Source organism: Mesocricetus auratus, unplaced genomic scaffold, assembly GCF_017639785.1.
Source record: "Mesocricetus auratus isolate SY011 unplaced genomic scaffold, BCM_Maur_2.0 Super-Scaffold_100009, whole genome shotgun sequence".
Taxonomy (NCBI): domain Eukaryota; kingdom Metazoa; phylum Chordata; class Mammalia; order Rodentia; family Cricetidae; genus Mesocricetus; species Mesocricetus auratus.
The window spans coordinates 66657582-66676213 of NW_024429193.1; the positions used below are offsets into that span (position 1 = coordinate 66657582).

The 18632-nt window shown below is 45.8% G+C and overlaps 2 protein-coding genes across 9 annotated transcripts in view; one reads left to right on the plus strand and one right to left on the minus strand.

Moving 5' to 3' along the window:
* Window positions 1–403: 403 nt before the first annotated feature.
* LOC121142438 (synaptotagmin-11-like) lies at window positions 404–15510 on the plus strand. Its single transcript, XM_040752448.1, is given in 4 exon segments — window positions 404–1296; window positions 11718–12222; window positions 12224–12536; window positions 12741–15510. Coding segments are annotated over 4 exon segments (864 nt in total). The 5' UTR covers window positions 404–1262; the 3' UTR covers window positions 12753–15510.
* Window positions 7668–18632, minus strand: part of LOC106021952 (GON-4-like protein) — a 46854-nt gene continuing 35889 nt past the window's right edge. For 6 of the 8 annotated variants that reach the window (XM_040752440.1, XM_040752444.1, XM_040752442.1 and 3 more), the window contains 4 exons: window positions 16899–17015; window positions 14634–16640; window positions 12878–13133; window positions 7668–8673 (listed from right to left, as the gene is read on the minus strand). In XM_040752440.1, coding sequence (XP_040608374.1) covers window positions 8564–8673; window positions 12878–13133; window positions 14634–16640; window positions 16899–17015 — 2490 coding nt within the window. In that variant the 3' untranslated portion in view covers window positions 7668–8563. Of the gene's footprint in view, window positions 8674–12877; window positions 13134–13300; window positions 13432–14633; window positions 16641–16898; window positions 17016–18632 lie in introns of those variants that run through there. The other 2 variants (XM_040752447.1, XM_040752446.1) reach the window with 2 other exon arrangements.

Sequence of the window (18632 nt, forward strand, 5' to 3'; positions counted from 1 at the left end):
CCCCCTTGCTCAGGTCAGCTGTTTCTGTGGGTTCCTGCAGTCTGGTCTTGACCCCTTTGTTCATCACTCGTCCCTCTCTGCAACTGGATTCCAGGAGTTTGGCTCAGTGTTTAGCTGTGGGTGTGGCTTCTGCTTCCATCAGCTACTGGATGAACGATTGCACTTCACTCTTTTTTCTTTCTTTTTTTTTTTTTTTTCAGTTGACTGATTCTGGCCCTGCTGAGTAGAGGAGCTCACGAAAGTACCCAGATATCATTAGAAGTCAGGTATCTGGTATTGGGACCCCAGATTCTCATGCATTGACCCAGTACACAGTAAAGTGCCTCGTGTTTGGGGGATATACGTGGTTTTTTTGTTTTGTTTTATTGCTTTTGTTTGTTTTTATTTTGGCTTTGTTTAGATTTATTTGGGTTTTTGCCGAGTGCTGGGATTGAAAGCAAACCGCCCAGTGGATGTTAGGTCTTTTGTTATTGTTGTGCTACTTTGAGACAGGATGCTGCTATAAGCCCCAGACTCAGCATCAAACTGCTTCTGCCCAGGATTGATCTTTAATCGGCCTTTGAAGTTTAGTTGACATAATTGCCTTTATTGTTTCAGAGATGCACATAACAATAACAATCTATAGTGAAACAATAGAATTTTGTTCTTCACAACTTCTGCAATTCAGTAGGTTCGGCTTCCATCTGTATAAACCCGGGGAACTAGAGTCACAGCTGCAGAAGACGCTAAAGCGATCGTCTTCTTGCCTTTCTGTATTTGGAGAATTAGCCAAGGCTGCCCTTGACTCTCCTACCTCACCCACTCGAGTGCTACAGTCACGGGAATATGCGACTGAAGAAGCACAACACCTACACTTCTTACTGGGCTTTGAAATTCAAGCCCCAACGCCCACAGCCTGTGAGTGGGCGGAGCCTCATCCTGAGGAAAACTCGGCGGTGGGAGGGGTCTCCTCTGGAAGAGTTTCCGGAGCCTTTCGGGCAGAGGCGGAGTCTTCTGCCGAGGGCCCTTCGGAAAGAGGCGGAGCTTAACTCGCATCAGGACCAGTCCGACTGCACCTGCATCCTTAGCTCAGAGCATCCCAGGAGCATCTAAGAGGAAAGCGCAGCTAGCGACCAGGGATCCGACTGTCGCAGGGACAGTCTGCCAGGCACCCCCCCTCCCCTGATCTGGAGGTCTACAGCTGCGGCCTCGGTACTGACCGAGATTCCCAAAGTTGTCTGACCTCTGCAAAAGTGTGGCTACCAACAGCCTCTGGTTACAACATGGCTGAGATCACAAATATACGCCCCAGCTTCGGTAAGTAGAGTCTGACAAACTAATTTTGAGGCCATCGGTGCCGGCGCAAAGCCAGGTAGCTGAGGAACGGGCCGGGAGTTAAGTCCAGCTGGGAGCCTCTAATTGCCTGCCAGCCCTGCTGGAATAGGGCCTGAGGTGGTGAGTGACTCAGAAGGCAGGCAGTGGACAGCGCCTGGGTTTCAGCTTTGGGCTGCAGGGGTGGGAAGGCCACAGTGCCTCCGAGGGTAGGCAAGTCTGGGATGCTAAAACCTTGGCCGTAAACCCTTGGTGAGGCACTGTCAGCACGGCTGGAGGTGAGAAATGGCTAGCATGCTGGAGGATGTGAACCCCTCCTTCTGGAGGAAGAGAGGTGGGGTAGGCCGAGCCCTCCCTCTTGGGGCACGCAGGGCGGTGCCCCTTCCTCCCCCCTCCTACTTCTGAGGGCTGCAGGAGAGGGAAGCGGCAAGGGGGATGGGGCCTCAAGATGGCAGCGTGGAGACTATGGGCTGTGTGGCTGGCATCCAAGGGAGGCGGAGGCCTCCAAGGAAAGAACGGTGCAGGGGTGGGGAGCAAAAGGGAAGCCGCTCCTTAAGCCGGTCAGAGGGTTGCTAGGGCTGGGGTAAAACGCTCGCCGTGCAAGCTTCCTTCTGCACAGTAATGGTGAGGTCCTTCCCGGTGTTACCAAATGGCGCTTGGCGCCGCCGGGTGGAGAGATGACGTGATGTCTATTTCTGAGACTCCTGGCAGTGCCTAGATGCTCCTTCTGGAGTATTTGTTGCCTGCTTTTCTGGTCTGACTTTTCAAAAAAGGGGGACTCAGCAGAGCTGGTCCAGGCGGAGGCAGCATTCCTGGCTCTTATATACTGAATTTTCTTTAGTCTTAGCATGTCTTCCAGTGTAAGTATTATTAAGTGCACTCACCAGACCAGGAGAATGAACCTTGAAATACAATAAAGTCCAAATGAACTAGGCATGGTAGCACTAGGGTTTCAACCAGTGTCTGACTGCCGACCTACCTAGTCATTCTGATTCTGCTGTAGGACATTGGTCTATTTAGAGTGAACGGCTGTGTTTTGGCATACACTCAGTCAGTAATGAGGTCTGAGACTGAAGGAATAGCTCAGAGGAAGAATGTACACCTGACTGGTGCAAAGGTTCTTGGCAGGACCACCAGCCCTGAAAAGCAAATGCAACACTGGCTTGGGGATGCGTGCATGCCCAGCCTAGGAGATCCAGTTCAAAGCCAGCTTAGCGCCACTTCCTGAGTTCTAAGCCAGACAGTGCCACATAATGAGGAATGAGGCTGGTCTCTAGAAACAAGGCATCCAGGAATGGTGGCACAAGGCACTTTTTCCCAGCGCTTGGGAGACTGGGGAAGAATTGTCATGAGTTCAAAGTAAGCCTGGGCTAGAGAGGGAAACCTTGCCTTAAAAAAATAAAACAAGACCGGGTGTTGGTGGCACACGCCTTTAATTCCAGTACTTGGGGGCAGAGGCAGGCGGATCTCTGGGTGTTGCAGACCAGCCTGGTCAAAAGAGCTAATTCCAGGACAGCCTCCAAAGCCACAGAAAAAAACCTGTCTTGAAAAACCAAAATAAATAAATAAATAAAAATAAAACAAGCTGGGTGGTGGTGGTGCACCTCTTTAATCCCAGCACTCGGGAGGCAGAGACAGGCAGAGCTCTATGAGTTCCAAGCCAGCCTGGTCTGCTGACTGAGTTCCAAGAGAACCTCCAAAGCTACAGAGAATCCCTGTTTCGAAAAACCCAAATAAATAAATAAAACAAAATAATAAAAGATCCAGATATGACACCCTGACTTCTAACTTTAGATCCTACATAAAGATGAAAGGAGAGAAAAGACTCCACAAAGTTGTCTTTTACCTCCACACAAACACTGTTGTCATGTCACATACAAACATACACATACCATGTGCACATAAAGTAATTTGTTTTAATTTTAAAAACAAAGAATTCAAAGCCAGTTTGAGGATAGCCTGGGTTACAAGAAACTGTCTCAAAAAGAGTCAAACAACAAAATAAAAATGCCCAGGGGGCTAAAGAGTTAGATAAGCAGTTACGAGCACTTTTGCTCTTTCAGGGAACTCAGGTTTAATTCCCAGCATCCACAGGCAGGTTCACAACTATTATAAATCAAGTCCTAAGAAATCCAGTGCCCCTTCTGAGTTTCACAGGCATCAGGCCCACACATTGTACAATGCATACATGCAAGCAAATCACTCATGCATAAATAAGAATGAAATGAAATTTAAAATATCCTTAAAGAAAAAAATTTAACATTTAGGGAGAGCTGTGTGCCAGTAAATCTACCCAGAACCCTAGGATTTCTGTTGGTTATTGTAAAATGTTCAAAGATGGTTCCGTGTGTTCTAAGTCAAACTTGGTATTGTATAGGATATTTTGGCCACAATCTCAGAAGTTGTTTACGTTGATTTGCTAGAAGGAGATACTGAATGCCATGCCCGGTTCAAAACTCCTGATGATGCTCAGGCAGTAATGAATGCACAGACTGAAATTAGAAAGAAGCACTGTTGGAACCTCGAGGTCCTTTCGGGTGATCATGAACAGAGGTACTGGCAGAAGATTTTGGTAGATAGACAGGCCAAACTTAATCAACCTCGGGAAAAGAAAAGAGGCACGGAGAAGTTAATCACCAAAGCTGAGAAGATTAGACTGGCCAAGACTCAGCAAGCCAGTCAGCACATTCGGTTCTCTGAGTATGATTGAGAAGGACTGCAGCTCCCTTTGGGTTCCCTTGCTGGAGTGTTCTTAGAATGCTAGGACTGTGTGATTGATTGTGCTGCTGGGATCTACATCTAAAAAAAAAATACCTTTGTTCCTTGATGTGTAAATAAGACTTTTTTAGAGACAAATACATTATGTCACAGGGTTTTTCTAAAATAAAGTTCTTGTTGAAATTATGCAAAAAAAAATTTAACATTTAAAAAAAATCTGTTCTGAGCCAAGGCTAAAGGAATTGGGACTATCTCGTGTGTGTCTCCAGATACCTAAACATTGCCTCCTCCAAAGAAAACTCTTTCATATGTTACAAAGTACTTTAAACACTGCCAATTGACAGAGGGCATACCAGGCCAACACTGAATTATCCATGGCCTTGAAACACAAAAAGGAACCAATTGGGATCACTATAATTTACAGCAACTTCATTGATTGAATCATTCAAATACTCTGTGGGTTGGGGGAAGGGGACCACCTCAGGTGTCAGCCCTCACCTTTCAACTGTGTGAAACAGGGTCTTGTAGTTTTTGTTTTTTGAGACAAGGCCTCAACGTGTAGCCCCAGCTGTCTTTAACTAAGTAGACGAGGCTGGCCTCAACCTCACAGACAGTATCTGCCTTTGCCTCTTGAGTGTTCAGATTAAAGGTGTTCACCATCATACCCAGCTATTTGTTTTCTTCCTTTTTTATTCTGTCTTCCATTCTGTTTTTTTGTTTTGTTTTGTTTTGTTTTTTGAGACATTATCTCTCTATTTAATTATAGGTGACTTGAAACTCGCTCTGTAGAACAGGATGGCCTGAAACTCAAAGAGATCCTTCTGCCTCTGCCTCCAGAGTGCTGGGTTTAAAGGAGGTTACTAATTACCACAGCCAGCCCTCCTTTTTTATTTTTCTACTGTGTATGGCAGGCTAGCTGACCTATGAGCATCGGGAGATAGCTATCTTTCCATAGGATTGCTAGAAACACAGATACCACCAGCAAAGTCCAGCAATGGAGGCAAGCATCCTATCAACTGAGCTCCATCTCTGCCTCCTGAGCGCCACCATGCCTGCCTTATATAGTGACTTTACACAAGCACATTGGTGTAAGAAGAAGGAGACTGATATGGTCAGTGAAGATAAGACTGGGTTACGAAGAGTGGGTGCTGAGGGAGGGGAAAGTTGTGCTTTTACTTTATCTTCCAGACAGGGTCTCTCTCTATATAGCCGTGACTGTCTTGGAACCCTCTCTTGACCAGGCTAGTCTGGAACTCAGAGAACCAATGGCCTTTTCTTCCCGAGTACTGGGATTAAAGGCTTGTGCACCATTGCCCAGCTGTGCTTTTACATTAATAGTTCTCTACCTTTCTAATGCTGTGACCCTGAATGTAGCTTCTCATGTTGTAGTGACCTCCAATCATAAAATTATTTGATGTTACTTTATACCTATCATTTTTATACTATTCTGAATGGTAATGTAAATATATGATATGTAGGATGTATATTCATGAGTATAAATTCAGCATAATTAAAGCAAAGTGATTAGTCACAAAAATATGTAATTATATTTTGTAAAATATTTGTTGCTGATTACAAATAAATGTATTATTTTCCTGACTTATGGTGTAGCATTGGTAACAAGTCTTATAATAACAACAGTAAACTACATTGGTACTTTTTTAAAAAGGTTTATTATGTATACAGTGTTCTGTCTGCATGTGTCCCTGCAGGCCAGAAGGGGGCACCAGATCTCATTACAGATGTGGTTGCTGGGAATTGAACTCAGGACCTCTGGAAGACCAGTTAGTGTTGTTAACCAGTGAGTCATCTCTCCAGTTCATACAAATGAATACAAAGCCAACTTGAGTGCAAAGGTTTCGATCCCCTCCTTCTGAAATTCTTGGGGCAGTCTTTGCAGAAGCATGAAGATTATCTTCTACAGCCAGGCTGCCCCTTTATTAGACTTCATAATCAACTTTGGAACACCATCCCAAAGTCTCAGACAGAATATGATATGACTGCAAATCCTTGACCCAGAATTTTGTAACTGGAACGTATAGAACTCAGTTCTCACTGCATCACTGCTGCTAAGTCCAATGAATGCCTCTTGTGCTGTGGCAAGAACATTTTCTTTTCTTTTCTTTTCTTTTTTTTTTTTTTTTTTTGGGTTTTTCGAGACAGGGTTTCTCTGTGGCTTTGGAGGCGGCAAGAACATTTTCAACTTTGCCTGTGAATGGGTTTTCGGCGAGTGTAAATATAGTGTCAGGAATATATGGGAAATTCAATGAAACTTTGTCTGCAAGTATGTGCACTAATTCTTTCACAGAAATTATCACTGTAATCCTTTTTTTAGTTCAGTGTCATGTAGGCAATATGTAAATTTTATTTCCACCTGCCCCCTTTTCTTTTTAGAAAAATAAGGCATGTTGCATTGGACCTTGCAGTGATAAATTTTTCTCATTCAAAATGACAAAGATGGTAACCAATTAAGCTACTTTCTGTTTTCACTGAAAAGTGCTTTGAACTGTGGCCTTGCTTTCTGATTTAAAAAATATTTTGAAGCCAGGCGGTGGTGGTGCACGCCTTTAATCCAAGCACTCGGGAGGCAGACGCAGGCGGATCTCTGTGAGTTCGAGGCCGGGCTGGACCGATAGCCTCCAAAAACAATACAGAGAAACCCTATCTCATAAAAACCAAAAAAAATTTTTTTGAGTTCATCAGGAAGCTCAAAAACACATTTTAGCTGGGCAGTTGTGGCACAAACCTTTAATCCCAGTGCTCAGGAAACAAGAGGCTGATGGATCTCTATGAGTTTCAGGCTACCCTGGTCTACAATGTGAATTCCAGGACAACCAGGGTTATATACCTTGTCTCTGGGAAAAACAAACCAAAGAGTGAAAACCACATTTTAAAACCTTTCCTCTCAGCCGGGCGTTGGTGGCGCACGCCTTTCATCCCAGCACTCAGGAGGCAGAGGCAGGCGGATCTCTGTGAGTTCCAGACCAGCCTGGACTACCAAGCGAGTTCCAGGACAGCCTCCAAAGCCACAGAGAAACCCTGTCTCGAAAAACCAAAAAAAAAAAAAAAAAAAAAAAAACCTTTCCTCTCAAAAAAACCCATCTCAATTCAGTGTCAAACGGCAGAGCTTTGGTCATTGCATCCAACTCATTATGACACAGTTGTGAAACCAGTGACTATTTAAAGTGCTTGCCTTTACAAAACTGACAATTTTTAAAGCTTTTCATTACTTCCTGTAACCCCTTTTTTTTGGGGGGGGGAGGGCGGTTCAAGACAGGATTTCTCTGTATAACAGCCCTGGCTGTCCCAGAACTCACCTTGTGGAATAGGCTGTCCTTGAACTCAGAGATCTGCCTGCCTCTGCGTCTGGAAAACGGGGATTAAAGGCATGCGCCACCACCACCTGGCATTTCTTATAACTCTTATGGCAGCATCTTTCACTGCTAATACTTGCTGTTGAGCCGGGCGTTGGTGGCACACGCCTTTCATCCCAGCACTCGGGAGGCAGAGGCAGGTGGATCTCTGTGAGTTCGAGACCAGCCTGGACTACCAAGCAAGTTCCAGGACAGCCTCCAAAGCCACAGAGAAACCCTGTCTCGAAAAACCAAAAAAAAAAAAAAAAAAAAAAAATACTTGCTGTTGAATCATATGGTGACTTCTGATTCAGTACCAAAAGTTGAAATCCAGATGACTATCATAGGATAGCTGGAGCACTATCTGTACAAACACCACAAACTTTTCCCCAAGAGATCTTATGTTCCCTTAGAAATGAACCAACTATGTCAAATACATCAATCACAGTAGTTATTTCAAGAGGCGTGAAGAAAAGAAACTTATCTTTTTTTTTTTAAAAAAGATTTATTTATTTACTACATATACAGTGGTCTGCCAGAAGAGGGCACCAGATTGAATTTTACCATGCGGTTGCTGGGAATTGAACTCAGGACCTCTGGAAGAGCAGTCAGTGCTCTTAACCTCTGAGCCACCTCGCCAGCCCCAAGAAACTCATCTTTATGAGTCACCATCATTAATATTTCTCATATAAACCAGTAACTGAACAGTTACAACATATGTAGATTACTAAAGCTCGGTACTAAATATTAGAAATGGATCAGATTTCATTTGCTAGTTACCTGACCAAGAATGTCAGCAGACATGTCATCTATTTGTTTGGGGATAGTGCCATTAGATAAGGAAATTTCCCTCAATTGGGTAATGAATTTTTCTCCAATCATAATTTAAAAAGTACTTTGGCCGCTGGCAACAGTAAATCCAAGCAATGGTGTGAGGTTTCATGACTCTGGCAATTCTGGGTGTGACCAAATATGGAGCGCCCGTGGCTGCTGCATTCTGTTTGTGGCACGAGCCACAAGTGTCAAGTTCTGCCTTCTTGAATCCATTAACCTTGCTTCTAAAATAGTAGGTCTCCTTGGCAGCAAAGCTCAGATGCTTGCTATCAAAATGGCACTTTAGATTGCTCGACGTCACAGATTTGGCTGATAGAACTTCACAACAAACAACACATTGTAGTTTCTCAATTCCTGCTGTAATTATTTGAGGCAAAAGCATACTGTAAAAAATCCTCACAATATCTTCTTTTCTTCCCATTCTTCTCAGCAACATCCATGGTCATGGGATGGTTTTCTAATGAAAATGATATAAAACAATAGCCTTAATAATATAAAAGATAATACAAGGCATATTTCAGTCAATACAGTTCATTAACATTTCCTATGATTTACCTTTTTTTTTTTTTTTTTTTTTGGTTTTTCAAGACAGGGTTTCTCTTTATTGTTTTGGAGGCTGTCCAGGAACTCGCTCTGTAGACCAGGCTGGCCTCGAACTCACAGAGCTCCGCCTGTCTATGCCTCCCGAGTGCTGGGATTCAAGGCGTGCGCCACCAACGCCGGGCTGATTTACCATTTTTTTTTCAAATCTGTTACTATCACAAGGGGGCAGGAGTCAAATCAGCCACAGCTAAATATGAAAACACCAATCAACATCCAGATTAAGCTTCTAGAGCATACAGTTTTTTCAGTAGTTGATGACTGTATAGTACATGATTTTATGTTTGCCAAGTAATTGTGCTTCATGAAGCTATTTTCAACACAGTAGTTGCTGTTCTCTACACATGTACCAGATCACATAAGTACATTACAGCACAAACCATGTCACACACACCTGTATTTTGTCAGTGTGTATGTGATGGGGTTGGCACAATAATGTCATCACAGCAGGTGCTTACACGCGGTTTATCTGCATGTGAATACTTCCACTTAGAGAAAAAGGACAAGTGTCTCAGTTCCTAATCATCAGAAATATATTTTCTGATGGACTTAGAAAACACCTATGAAGGTTTGTTTGACTCCAAAGGGGTCAACAACCAGGTAGAGAAACAATTTTTTAAAATCAGCTGTTGTTGCTAGGGAAGCACTCAGCATCGGACTGCCAGATCTGCTGGCTCCTCTGAACAAGACACTGAACTCAACTAACCAATCAATGAGGAACTCAGACATGGTTTTAGAAGAAAATTATATTTGAGCTGTGTGTGGTGTCAAATTCCTTTAATCCCAACTCCCCAGAGTCAGAGGCAGCCAGATTTCTGGGACAGTCAGGGCTGCACAGTGAGAACTCATCTCAGAAAAAAAAGAAAAGAAAAAAGAAGTATTTTGCCGGGCGTTGGTGGCACACGCCTTTAATCCCAGCACTTGGGAGGCAGAGGCAGGTGGATCTCTGTGAGTTCAAGGCCAGCCTGGTCTACAGAGCAAGTTCTACTAGGACAGCCTCCAAAACAATACAGAGAAACCCTGTCTCGAAAAACCAAAAAAAGAAAAAAGAAGTATTTTAAGGACCTATGACCAGAGACCCAGTAACAAGTTGAGAAGTGTTCTGTCTGCAGACCCAGAGCTCTCTTCTTTCCTTCTTTCCCTTTTCCATTTTTGATATTTATTTATTCATTCTGCTGGGTGAGACACACACATGCTAAGTGTATAGAGGTCGGAGGGCTTGCAGGAGGACTCAGCTGTCTGCCACCATGTGTTTCTGAGGATCGGGCCTCTCTGATGGTCAGCACCTTTACCTAATGACCGATCCCACTAGCACTTTTCTTTTTTGAAGACAGTTGCATGGTAATCTATGAATGTAATCTAGGGGAGACTAGACTCAGGATAGTCTCAACCTGCAACAGCCTCCTTGCCTCAGACTCCAAATAGTGTACAGGCATGAGTCACTCGCTCATCATTGCTCAGTATTCATTTTTTAAATTACTTTTTATTTAAATGAAAAACCAATCTTATTTTACATACCAATTCCAGTTCCCTCCCCCCTCCCATCCTCCTATTCCCCCCACCCTCGTCCACCCGTCAAAAGGTGAGGCCTCCATTGGGAGATCATCACATCAATTAGTGCTGGACCGAGGCTCTCCCCCCGTTACCTAGGCCGAGAGAATCTCCCTACATTGCCAATGAGCTCCAAAAAGCTAATAGAGATATATCCTGGTTCCACGGCCAGAGGCCAAATAGACTGCCTAGGACTCCCAACTGACACCCACGTTCAGGAGGCCTAGTTCAGTCTTATGCCGGTTCCCACTGTCAGTCTGGAGTCCAGGAGCTCCCACTTGCTCAGGTCAGCTGTTTCTGTGGGTTTCCCCAACATGTTCTTGATCGCTGAGCTCATCACTCCTCCCTATCTACAATGGGATTCCAGAAGATAAGCTCAGTGCTTAGCTGTGAATCTCTGCTTCTGCTTCCATCAGCTACTTAATGCAAGTTCTATAATGACACTAAGTATTCTTTGAGCTTCATACCCACTCTGACCACTTCCAGTCGCCCTCCAAAGATTAATTAAACTCAGTAATATACCCTTTCCCACACAGCTCTCAATCAGTTAGTAAGACAAACCCACCACTGACTGCCTGCATTGGGTGTACTGGAACACCCTCACGAAACCAAACACACAGCTCATGCTCTAGGTAATGGTTGAGGTAAACAGATTCCTACACAGAAGGCAACCTTCAAACACTCAGGGCATGGCTTTCTGGGAAGCAAAGATCAAACTGAACAATCAAATCTGCAAGTGTTATAAAGGTATTGAAAAGAAGAATCAGGGACTGTCAAGATGGATCAGTGGCTAAGAGCAATGACTGTTCTTCCAGAGACCTGGGTTCAATTCCCAGTATCCACATGGTGGCTCACAACCACCTGTAACTTCATTTCCCAGTTCCCAGACGCCTGCCCTCCATGGACATCAGGCTCTGATACGCTGCACACACATATATGCAGACAAAACACACATGCATGTACAATAATAGTACACTCTTAAAAACGCAGATGAGGCACTGCATAGGTAGATAAAGAAGCTAAGTGGGCCACATCTTTAATCCCAGCATTTGGGAGGCTAAGGCAGGCAGATCTCTGTGAGATCAAGGCCAGCCTGGTCTATACTGCAAGTTGCAGCACAGCCAGTGAAACCCTGTCTCAAACAATAGCAGCTAAGTAAATGTGTTCCCTGGCTTTAGCCGGATGGCAAGGGTTCTGGTCACCTCCTGGGCAGTGAGCAGAAAAAGCTCCAAAGCCCAGGTGGGCTCGCACTGTGGAGGCTCGATTGAGGGGTACTTGGGCCCCACAAGGGGCACTCTCTTGACAGGAGCAGAAGTCCTGTTTTGACACAACTCTGGTCTCTGCCTTCAAATGTGTCACCAGTGGCCGCTGGCCTCATCGGGGCCTCTGTGCTGGTGGTGTGTGTTTCTGTGACTGTCTTTGTGTGGACATGCTGCCACCAGCAGGCAGAGAAGAAGCACAAGACCCCGCCATACAAGTTCATTCACATGCTGAAAGGCGTTAGCATCTACCCAGAGACCCTCAGCAACAGGAAGAAAATCATCAAAGTTCGGAGAGACAGAGATGGTTCCCGGAGGGAAAGTGCGCGAGGGAACCTGTTAGTAAATGCGGCAGAGTCTGGCCTGCTGAGCCAAGAAAAGGACCCCAGAGGGCCTAGCTCTGCATCTTGTATCGACCAGTTACCCATCAAAAGAGACTATGGGGAAGAACTGAGGAGTCCCATGACAAGCCTGACCCCTGGTGAGAGCAAACCCACCTCCCCATCCTCACCAGAGGAAGATGTGATGCTCGGATCCCTTACCTTCTCGGTGGACTATAACTTTCCCAAAAAAGCTCTGGTGGTGACAATCCAAGAAGCTGCCAGTGATGGATGACCAAACCCAGGGCTCTGACCCCTACATCAAGATGACGATCCTTCCTGACAAGAGGCACCGAGTGAAGACCCGTGTGCTTCGCAAGACGCTGGACCCTGTATTTGATGAGACCTTCACCTTCTACGGCATCCCGTATAGCCAGCTACAGGACCTGGTGCTACATTTCCTTGTGCTCAGCTTTGATCGCTTCTCTCGGGATGATGTCATCGGGGAGGTCATGGTGCCACTGGCTGGAGTGGACCCCAGCACGGGCAAGGTTCAGCTGATCAGGGACATCATCAAAAGGAACATCCAGGTGAGGAGGAAGCGTGTGCAGGGGAGGGATGGTAGGATGGGACATAACAGATCTAACTAGAGAGACGGATGGGATTGTCAGAGAAGAGACAAACAGCTCATAGCCTCAAGCACTCGAGAGGCAAGAAGCACAAATAAGATAGAGCAACCCCCTGCAAATGAAGTGTTGATGAGACTCTGACTTTGTGTCTTTTGTTTCTCAAAGGCACTGCCCTAGTCTGTTTGGGGCCAAGACTCCTCCCTGGAGGTTCCAACTGCCCTGTAAGCTGCACACTGTAGACACCGTCCTCTGGACAATGCAGCTAAGGGAAACCTGCACTCCGAGGGGTCAGCTCCACTCACCTGGTGGGGTGATGCTGGTCTCTACTTCTGGAGCAGTCTTGGGTGAGGCCAAGGCAGAAGGGGGCTTCTCAGCAGCATCTCCAACTGCGTCACCAGTCACTTCTTCCTCTTTCCGCAAGGCTTCCATCCCTTCCGCCGCCTCCTCCTCTTCCTCTTCTGGCTCAGAGTTCTCCTCCTGGGAGTTCTCTTCCTCAGACTCACCCTCCTGACTCATGCTCCTTTCAGAAGCCAGCCAGGTCAGTTTCTCCATTGTTTCCTAAAAGCACCCCAGAGGATGTTCACAAGGGCTCCTAGCAGCTCCCAGAAGGCCCAAGCACAGGGGCAGTGTCAGGAGGACCTATTAAGGCAGGGCCACGACTCTGAGGGTACTGAGGCCAGGATGGGCAGCAGACAGGCCTATGAGAGGCTGCCTGACTTCCTGAAGACAGCTTTCCTCTGCCATGACACACACTCAGGAGCTTTTGAACCTCTTCTATCGTCTTCTTCCTCCTCGTCCTTCTTCTTCCTTCCTTTCTGTTGTTGTGTTTTGGTTGTCATTGTTCACTGATTCTTTTCTGCAGAGTTGGGGATTGAAACAAGGTCTTGCACAGGTCACGGATATGTGCTATTACATGCCTATTCCTCTATTTCTTAAGAGTACTTTAAATTTTGTTTTTTGAGATGGGGTTTTTTGTGTAGCATTGAATGTCCTAGAAATAGCTCTGTAGACCAGTCAGGCCTGAAATTCAGATATCTGCCTGACTCTGCCTCCCAAGTGCTGGGATTAAAGGCATGACCGGAATGGTCTAATTTTGTTTCAGTCATTATATTATAACTGTTTTGTCTGTACCTGATCTGTGCACTACATGACTACAAAGGCATGAAGAGGGCACAGATCCTCTGGAACTGGGGTTACTGTGGCTTGTGAGCAGCCAATGGGTGCTGGGACTCAAACTAGGTCCTCTTGAGGAGCACCAAGAATTCTTTTGTTGTACTTGTTTTTGTCTGTTTGTTTTGGGGGTTTTTGAGACAGGGTTTCTCTTGTAGACCTGGCTATACTGGAACTCCCTCTGTAGACCAGGCTGGCCTTGAACTCCTGAGAGCTGGGATTAAAGACCTGCCCTATCACTGGAGGCACAAAAACTGATCTTAACTGTGGAGTCATCTTCTCCCCTTCACATATTATGTTTTAAGCCTACTTATGTCTGTTGGCATGCGATGGGATACACACATACCTAGGCACCCATGGGAGGGGATCAGAGGATAAACTGTACCAATCAGTTCTCTCCTTATACTATGTGACCCCAGGATATGCACAAACGCCGTTAAGGATGGCAAATGGTACATTTTACCTGTGGCCTCCTTGTGTGTTTATTTGGCATTTAAAGAATTAAGGGGTCAGTGACATGGTCAACAGGTACAGACGACTGTTGTCAAGCCTGACGGCCTAACTCAATTCCTGGGACACACATGATGGAAGGAGATGACCACCTCCTCCTGTTCCTCTGACCTCTACACACATAAAACCTCATGCACACACTCACAAATGAAATAACTGTAAAATTGAAAAAAAAAAAAAAACAATGAAATACGCTCAAGTGACTCAAATGAACAATGAAACGAGCTTACCCCAAAGAGAGTGTTCCCGTTCCATGGCACCTGACACAAGCCTCTGCACTACGCTCCATAATGCATTCACAAGTCAGATAACCTTATGACTCCCACATTAAAGTAATATCCTAGTGACCCTAACTACTGCAGCTACTCTGGTTCTTACCTGCAGCTCTGGGACAGAAAGCACGGACTCCTCAGAAGCTGACGACAGTTCATCTTCTTCATCTTGGGTGAGGTCATCAAACTCCTCCTCCTCTTCATCCTCAGGTCCGTCTCTCTCTCCTCCAGGGTCTGGTCCTGCCGGGGTCCCCACGCACTTCCCTGGAGGGCTGCTAAGCAGCGGCTCCTGCTCCATGCAGGGTGCAGTGCGTTCAGACAAGCCTTTGCGTGCACCTCCTCTTGTACCCCCCTCCTCAGCCGAGGCTTGGGACACAGAAAGGGATGCAGCTGCTTGAGCCTCCTCTCTCTGCACGACTGCTGCCTTTCCCATCTCTCTAGAACAACTCAGCTTCCCCTGATGGGAGCCACTGTGTAATTCCATAGAGTATTCTTCCTTCACCTTCTCACCAAAGCCCTGCTCAGGGAACCTGCTGCGGATTTCTCCCACACAATCCTCAGCTTCCATCTTGACCATTTCTTCTAAATCTTTCGATGTGGAGTTCAGAGATTCCTGGAGACGCTGAGGAAATGCCCCTAAAGCTAGCCCATCCTGCTCTGTTTTCACAACTGTCCAGGCACAGGTACTCGATTCTGAAGATGTCTCCTGGGTTTCTGTTTTCACAACTGTACAGCCACAGGCCCGTGATTCAGAAAAGCCTTCCAGACTTTCTGTTTTCACAACTGTCCAGTCACATGCACTGGATTGTGAAGATGTCTCCTGGCTTTCTATTTTCACAACTGTCCAGTTACAGGCTCTCGGTTCTGAAGATGTCTCCAGGCTTTCTGTTTTCACAACTGTCCAGTTACAGGCCCTCGATTCTGAAGATGTCTCGGGGCTTTCTGTTTTCACAACTGTCCACTTAAAGGCACTTGATTCTGAAGATGCCTCCTGGGTTTCTGTTTTCACAACTGTACAGCCACAGGCACTCGATTCGGAAGATGCCTCTTGACTTTCCATACCTGATAGAGAATTCCATGGCATAGGCTCCTCTTTGGAGAAGGCAGTAGCACAGAGAGGAGTTAGTCCCTGGGGTTTTAATGTGGAATCAGGGTTTTCAAGACCATCTTTCCCTTCAGTGACATCCAAGTTCACAAGGGCATTATCTTCAGGAATAGAGGGAACAGGAAGTGTCAGAGGATTGCCAGAAACAATTAAGGGTGGAATGGAGGAGGCCACGAGGGGTTGGTTTAACTGACAGGGGAAGGGTGTAGGATTGACGAGGAGCGTGGTGATAGGAATGGTCTGGGGATTTGGGGCCACGGCTGCATTTACAGGCTGGATCACATTACACCCACTGGCGAGGCTTACAACCTTCACTGTGGTGGCAGGGACAGTGAAGATGACAGGTGTGGGGTGGATGATGGGGGCAGGTTTCACACAGGGAGAAACTTTGGCTCCTTTTCTCCTCGTGGGCTTCCGTCTCGAGAACGGCTTCCTAAATTTTGAAGGAGCCAGTGAGGGTAACATGATCTTGGGTGCAGACGAGGAAGGGAGCAGTGGCTGAGACTCAGACAGGGGTAAGCTGGTCCTGGCTTCAGGACCAGAAGGCATAGCTGGCAGTGCTGCAGGAGACTCAATACAATCTTCTCTGCTGACCCCCATTGGAGGGAAACCTGGAAGTGTCTGTAGAACAGTGGTTGGCTGGATAAGATGAGGAATCTGAACTACTATGTGGCCTTGAGGGACATCTGATTGAGTTGGCCAGGTTGCTATTTTCCCTAGGTTGAATGCAGGCTGAACACAAGGGCTGGGTTGGATAAGGAGAGGCTTCTGAACTAATGGTCGCTTGTGTTGCCAAACCCTTTTGGGAAGAGGCTTGGGACCTGGCTTCAATTTGAGTATGACACCCTTGGGGATCAGCAATGGGTATTGAGTTTCACTCCCTAATTCGGAGCTGGCTTTCTCCAAGTGCTGTTCTGTACTGGTCTCTGTGGCTGGGGTCACATTTCCTCCTTCTGCAGCACCTTCAGCTATGTTCCGAAGTTCATCCCGAATGGACTGTAGACTGGCCTACAGGAAACAAGAACACTGTGCTCTAGAGCATGGCAGAATTTAGGGGAAAGAAAAATTAGCTTTCTGGATTCTAAAGATTAGTGGAAGACGGGGTCAAGATATGGTCCCAAGAAGGGTTTTCCATGCCTCAGTGTTCCAGGAAAAGCATATTCAAGTGTGTAAACTCTTCCTGAATTTACATTAGGAAATTATCATTTAGCTGCTAGGAACTTTTAGAGACTCCTGCCTCACAAAGACGTTGAAGGATGGCCAGACCTTCAACCAGAAGGGGAGCCGGTGTTCCTCCTTCTCTATGGGCGGTTTCCACTGATGTGGCTGGATCTCTTCACAGCACCTCACCAGAACTGGCAGCTGTTTGGTCTTCTTATAAAACTAGGCATGAACACACAAATCAAAAGTCATATTCTTTAAGACTGCAAAATGGGCTGGCTGATGGTTTCACACACACATAGAAATATCAGTTATAAATGCTGAATATTTCCGCATTTAAACAAAGTATCCCTGATTAATGAAAATTTCACAAACATTCAGTATTTAAATGCAAATACCCATTCTGATGACCACTAAGATTCTAAACTATCCCAGCCCGTGGGAGGTAGGGGCAAGTCGGATTTCTGTGAGTTCCAGGCCAGCCAGGTCTACAAAGTGAACTCCGCGACAGCCAAAGCTGTTACACACACAAAAAAAGATCCTGTCTAGATTAAACACACACACACAAACACTCAAAAACTACTTCCTCCAATAACCCTTAGGATGGAATTTGAAATTTCTATTAGAAAGAAAGGAAGGAAATAATCTTACTAAAGCATGCATTCTGCACAAAGAGCTCAAGTCTCATCTCACGCACAGAGCCCCACCCACTTCTCACACACACAGCTTCACATCATCTCACACAGGGGCTACTTGTAAGCAGTCACAGGGTTAAGTGGAAAAGATACTACACATTGAGCACAAGTGTGTAGAGCTGTAATCTCAGGGGGAGAGACAGGAAGAAGAGCAAGAGGAAGACCGAGACAGATTCATTTCCAAAGTAAATGGGTTGGATGTGGTGGAACACACATTTAATCCGAGCACTTGGGAGGCAGAGACAGAGGAATCTCAGTGAGTTCAAGAACAGCCTGATCTACATAGCAAGCTCCAGGACAGCCAGGGCTACACGGAGCGATCCCATCTCAAAAAACAACCGATAAATAAATGCATAATGAAAGGAATAACTAGCAAAGGCAGTTGGCTTGAGCATAAGAAACTGTGTTCACATGGTAAAGGCACAACACAATTTCTCATGTTGTCCTCTGACCTCCAGTGTGTACTATAGCAGGTACATGCCCGTATCAGGTAAATAAGTGTGATCTTAAAAAAGCATATCACTCAACCAATCATTGGGCTGGACAGATAGCTGAACACTTAAAGGTGTTTGCTGCTGTTACCAAAGACCCACACTGGGCAGCTCCTAGCCACCTGTAACTACAGATATCCAGTGTCCTCCTGTGACCCCACAGGCACCTGCACACACATCGTGCACATATGCTCAGGCACACAAATACACATATAAAGCGTCATCTTAAAAACACACACAAACAAAAGAAATTTAAAGTCAATGTGTAGGTAAGGTGAGCTGGGGATGTGGTTTAGTGATTCATGGACTCTTAGCACTGAAGGAGGAAGGAGGAGAAGAAGGGATGGAAGGAGGGAGGCAGGGAGGGATGGAGACAGGGAGAGGGAAGGCAGGGAGGAAGACAATGACCCATGACTGAGGTTATAAATCAGGTCTAACCCCAAAGCCTCAGGAAGTCATTGGTAAACCTCCTATACCAAGAGGCGGTAAGGACACCACATCCCAAAAACATGCGTTACAAGCAAAAGGGATGAACACTTTCATGAGGAAACCCTAAAGAAGATGTCACCCTTTAAACTACTATGCCTTTTTCTCTCTCTCACTTTTTAACTAGGATACTGTTACGGAGCTCTGGAAATCCCAAACTCACAGGA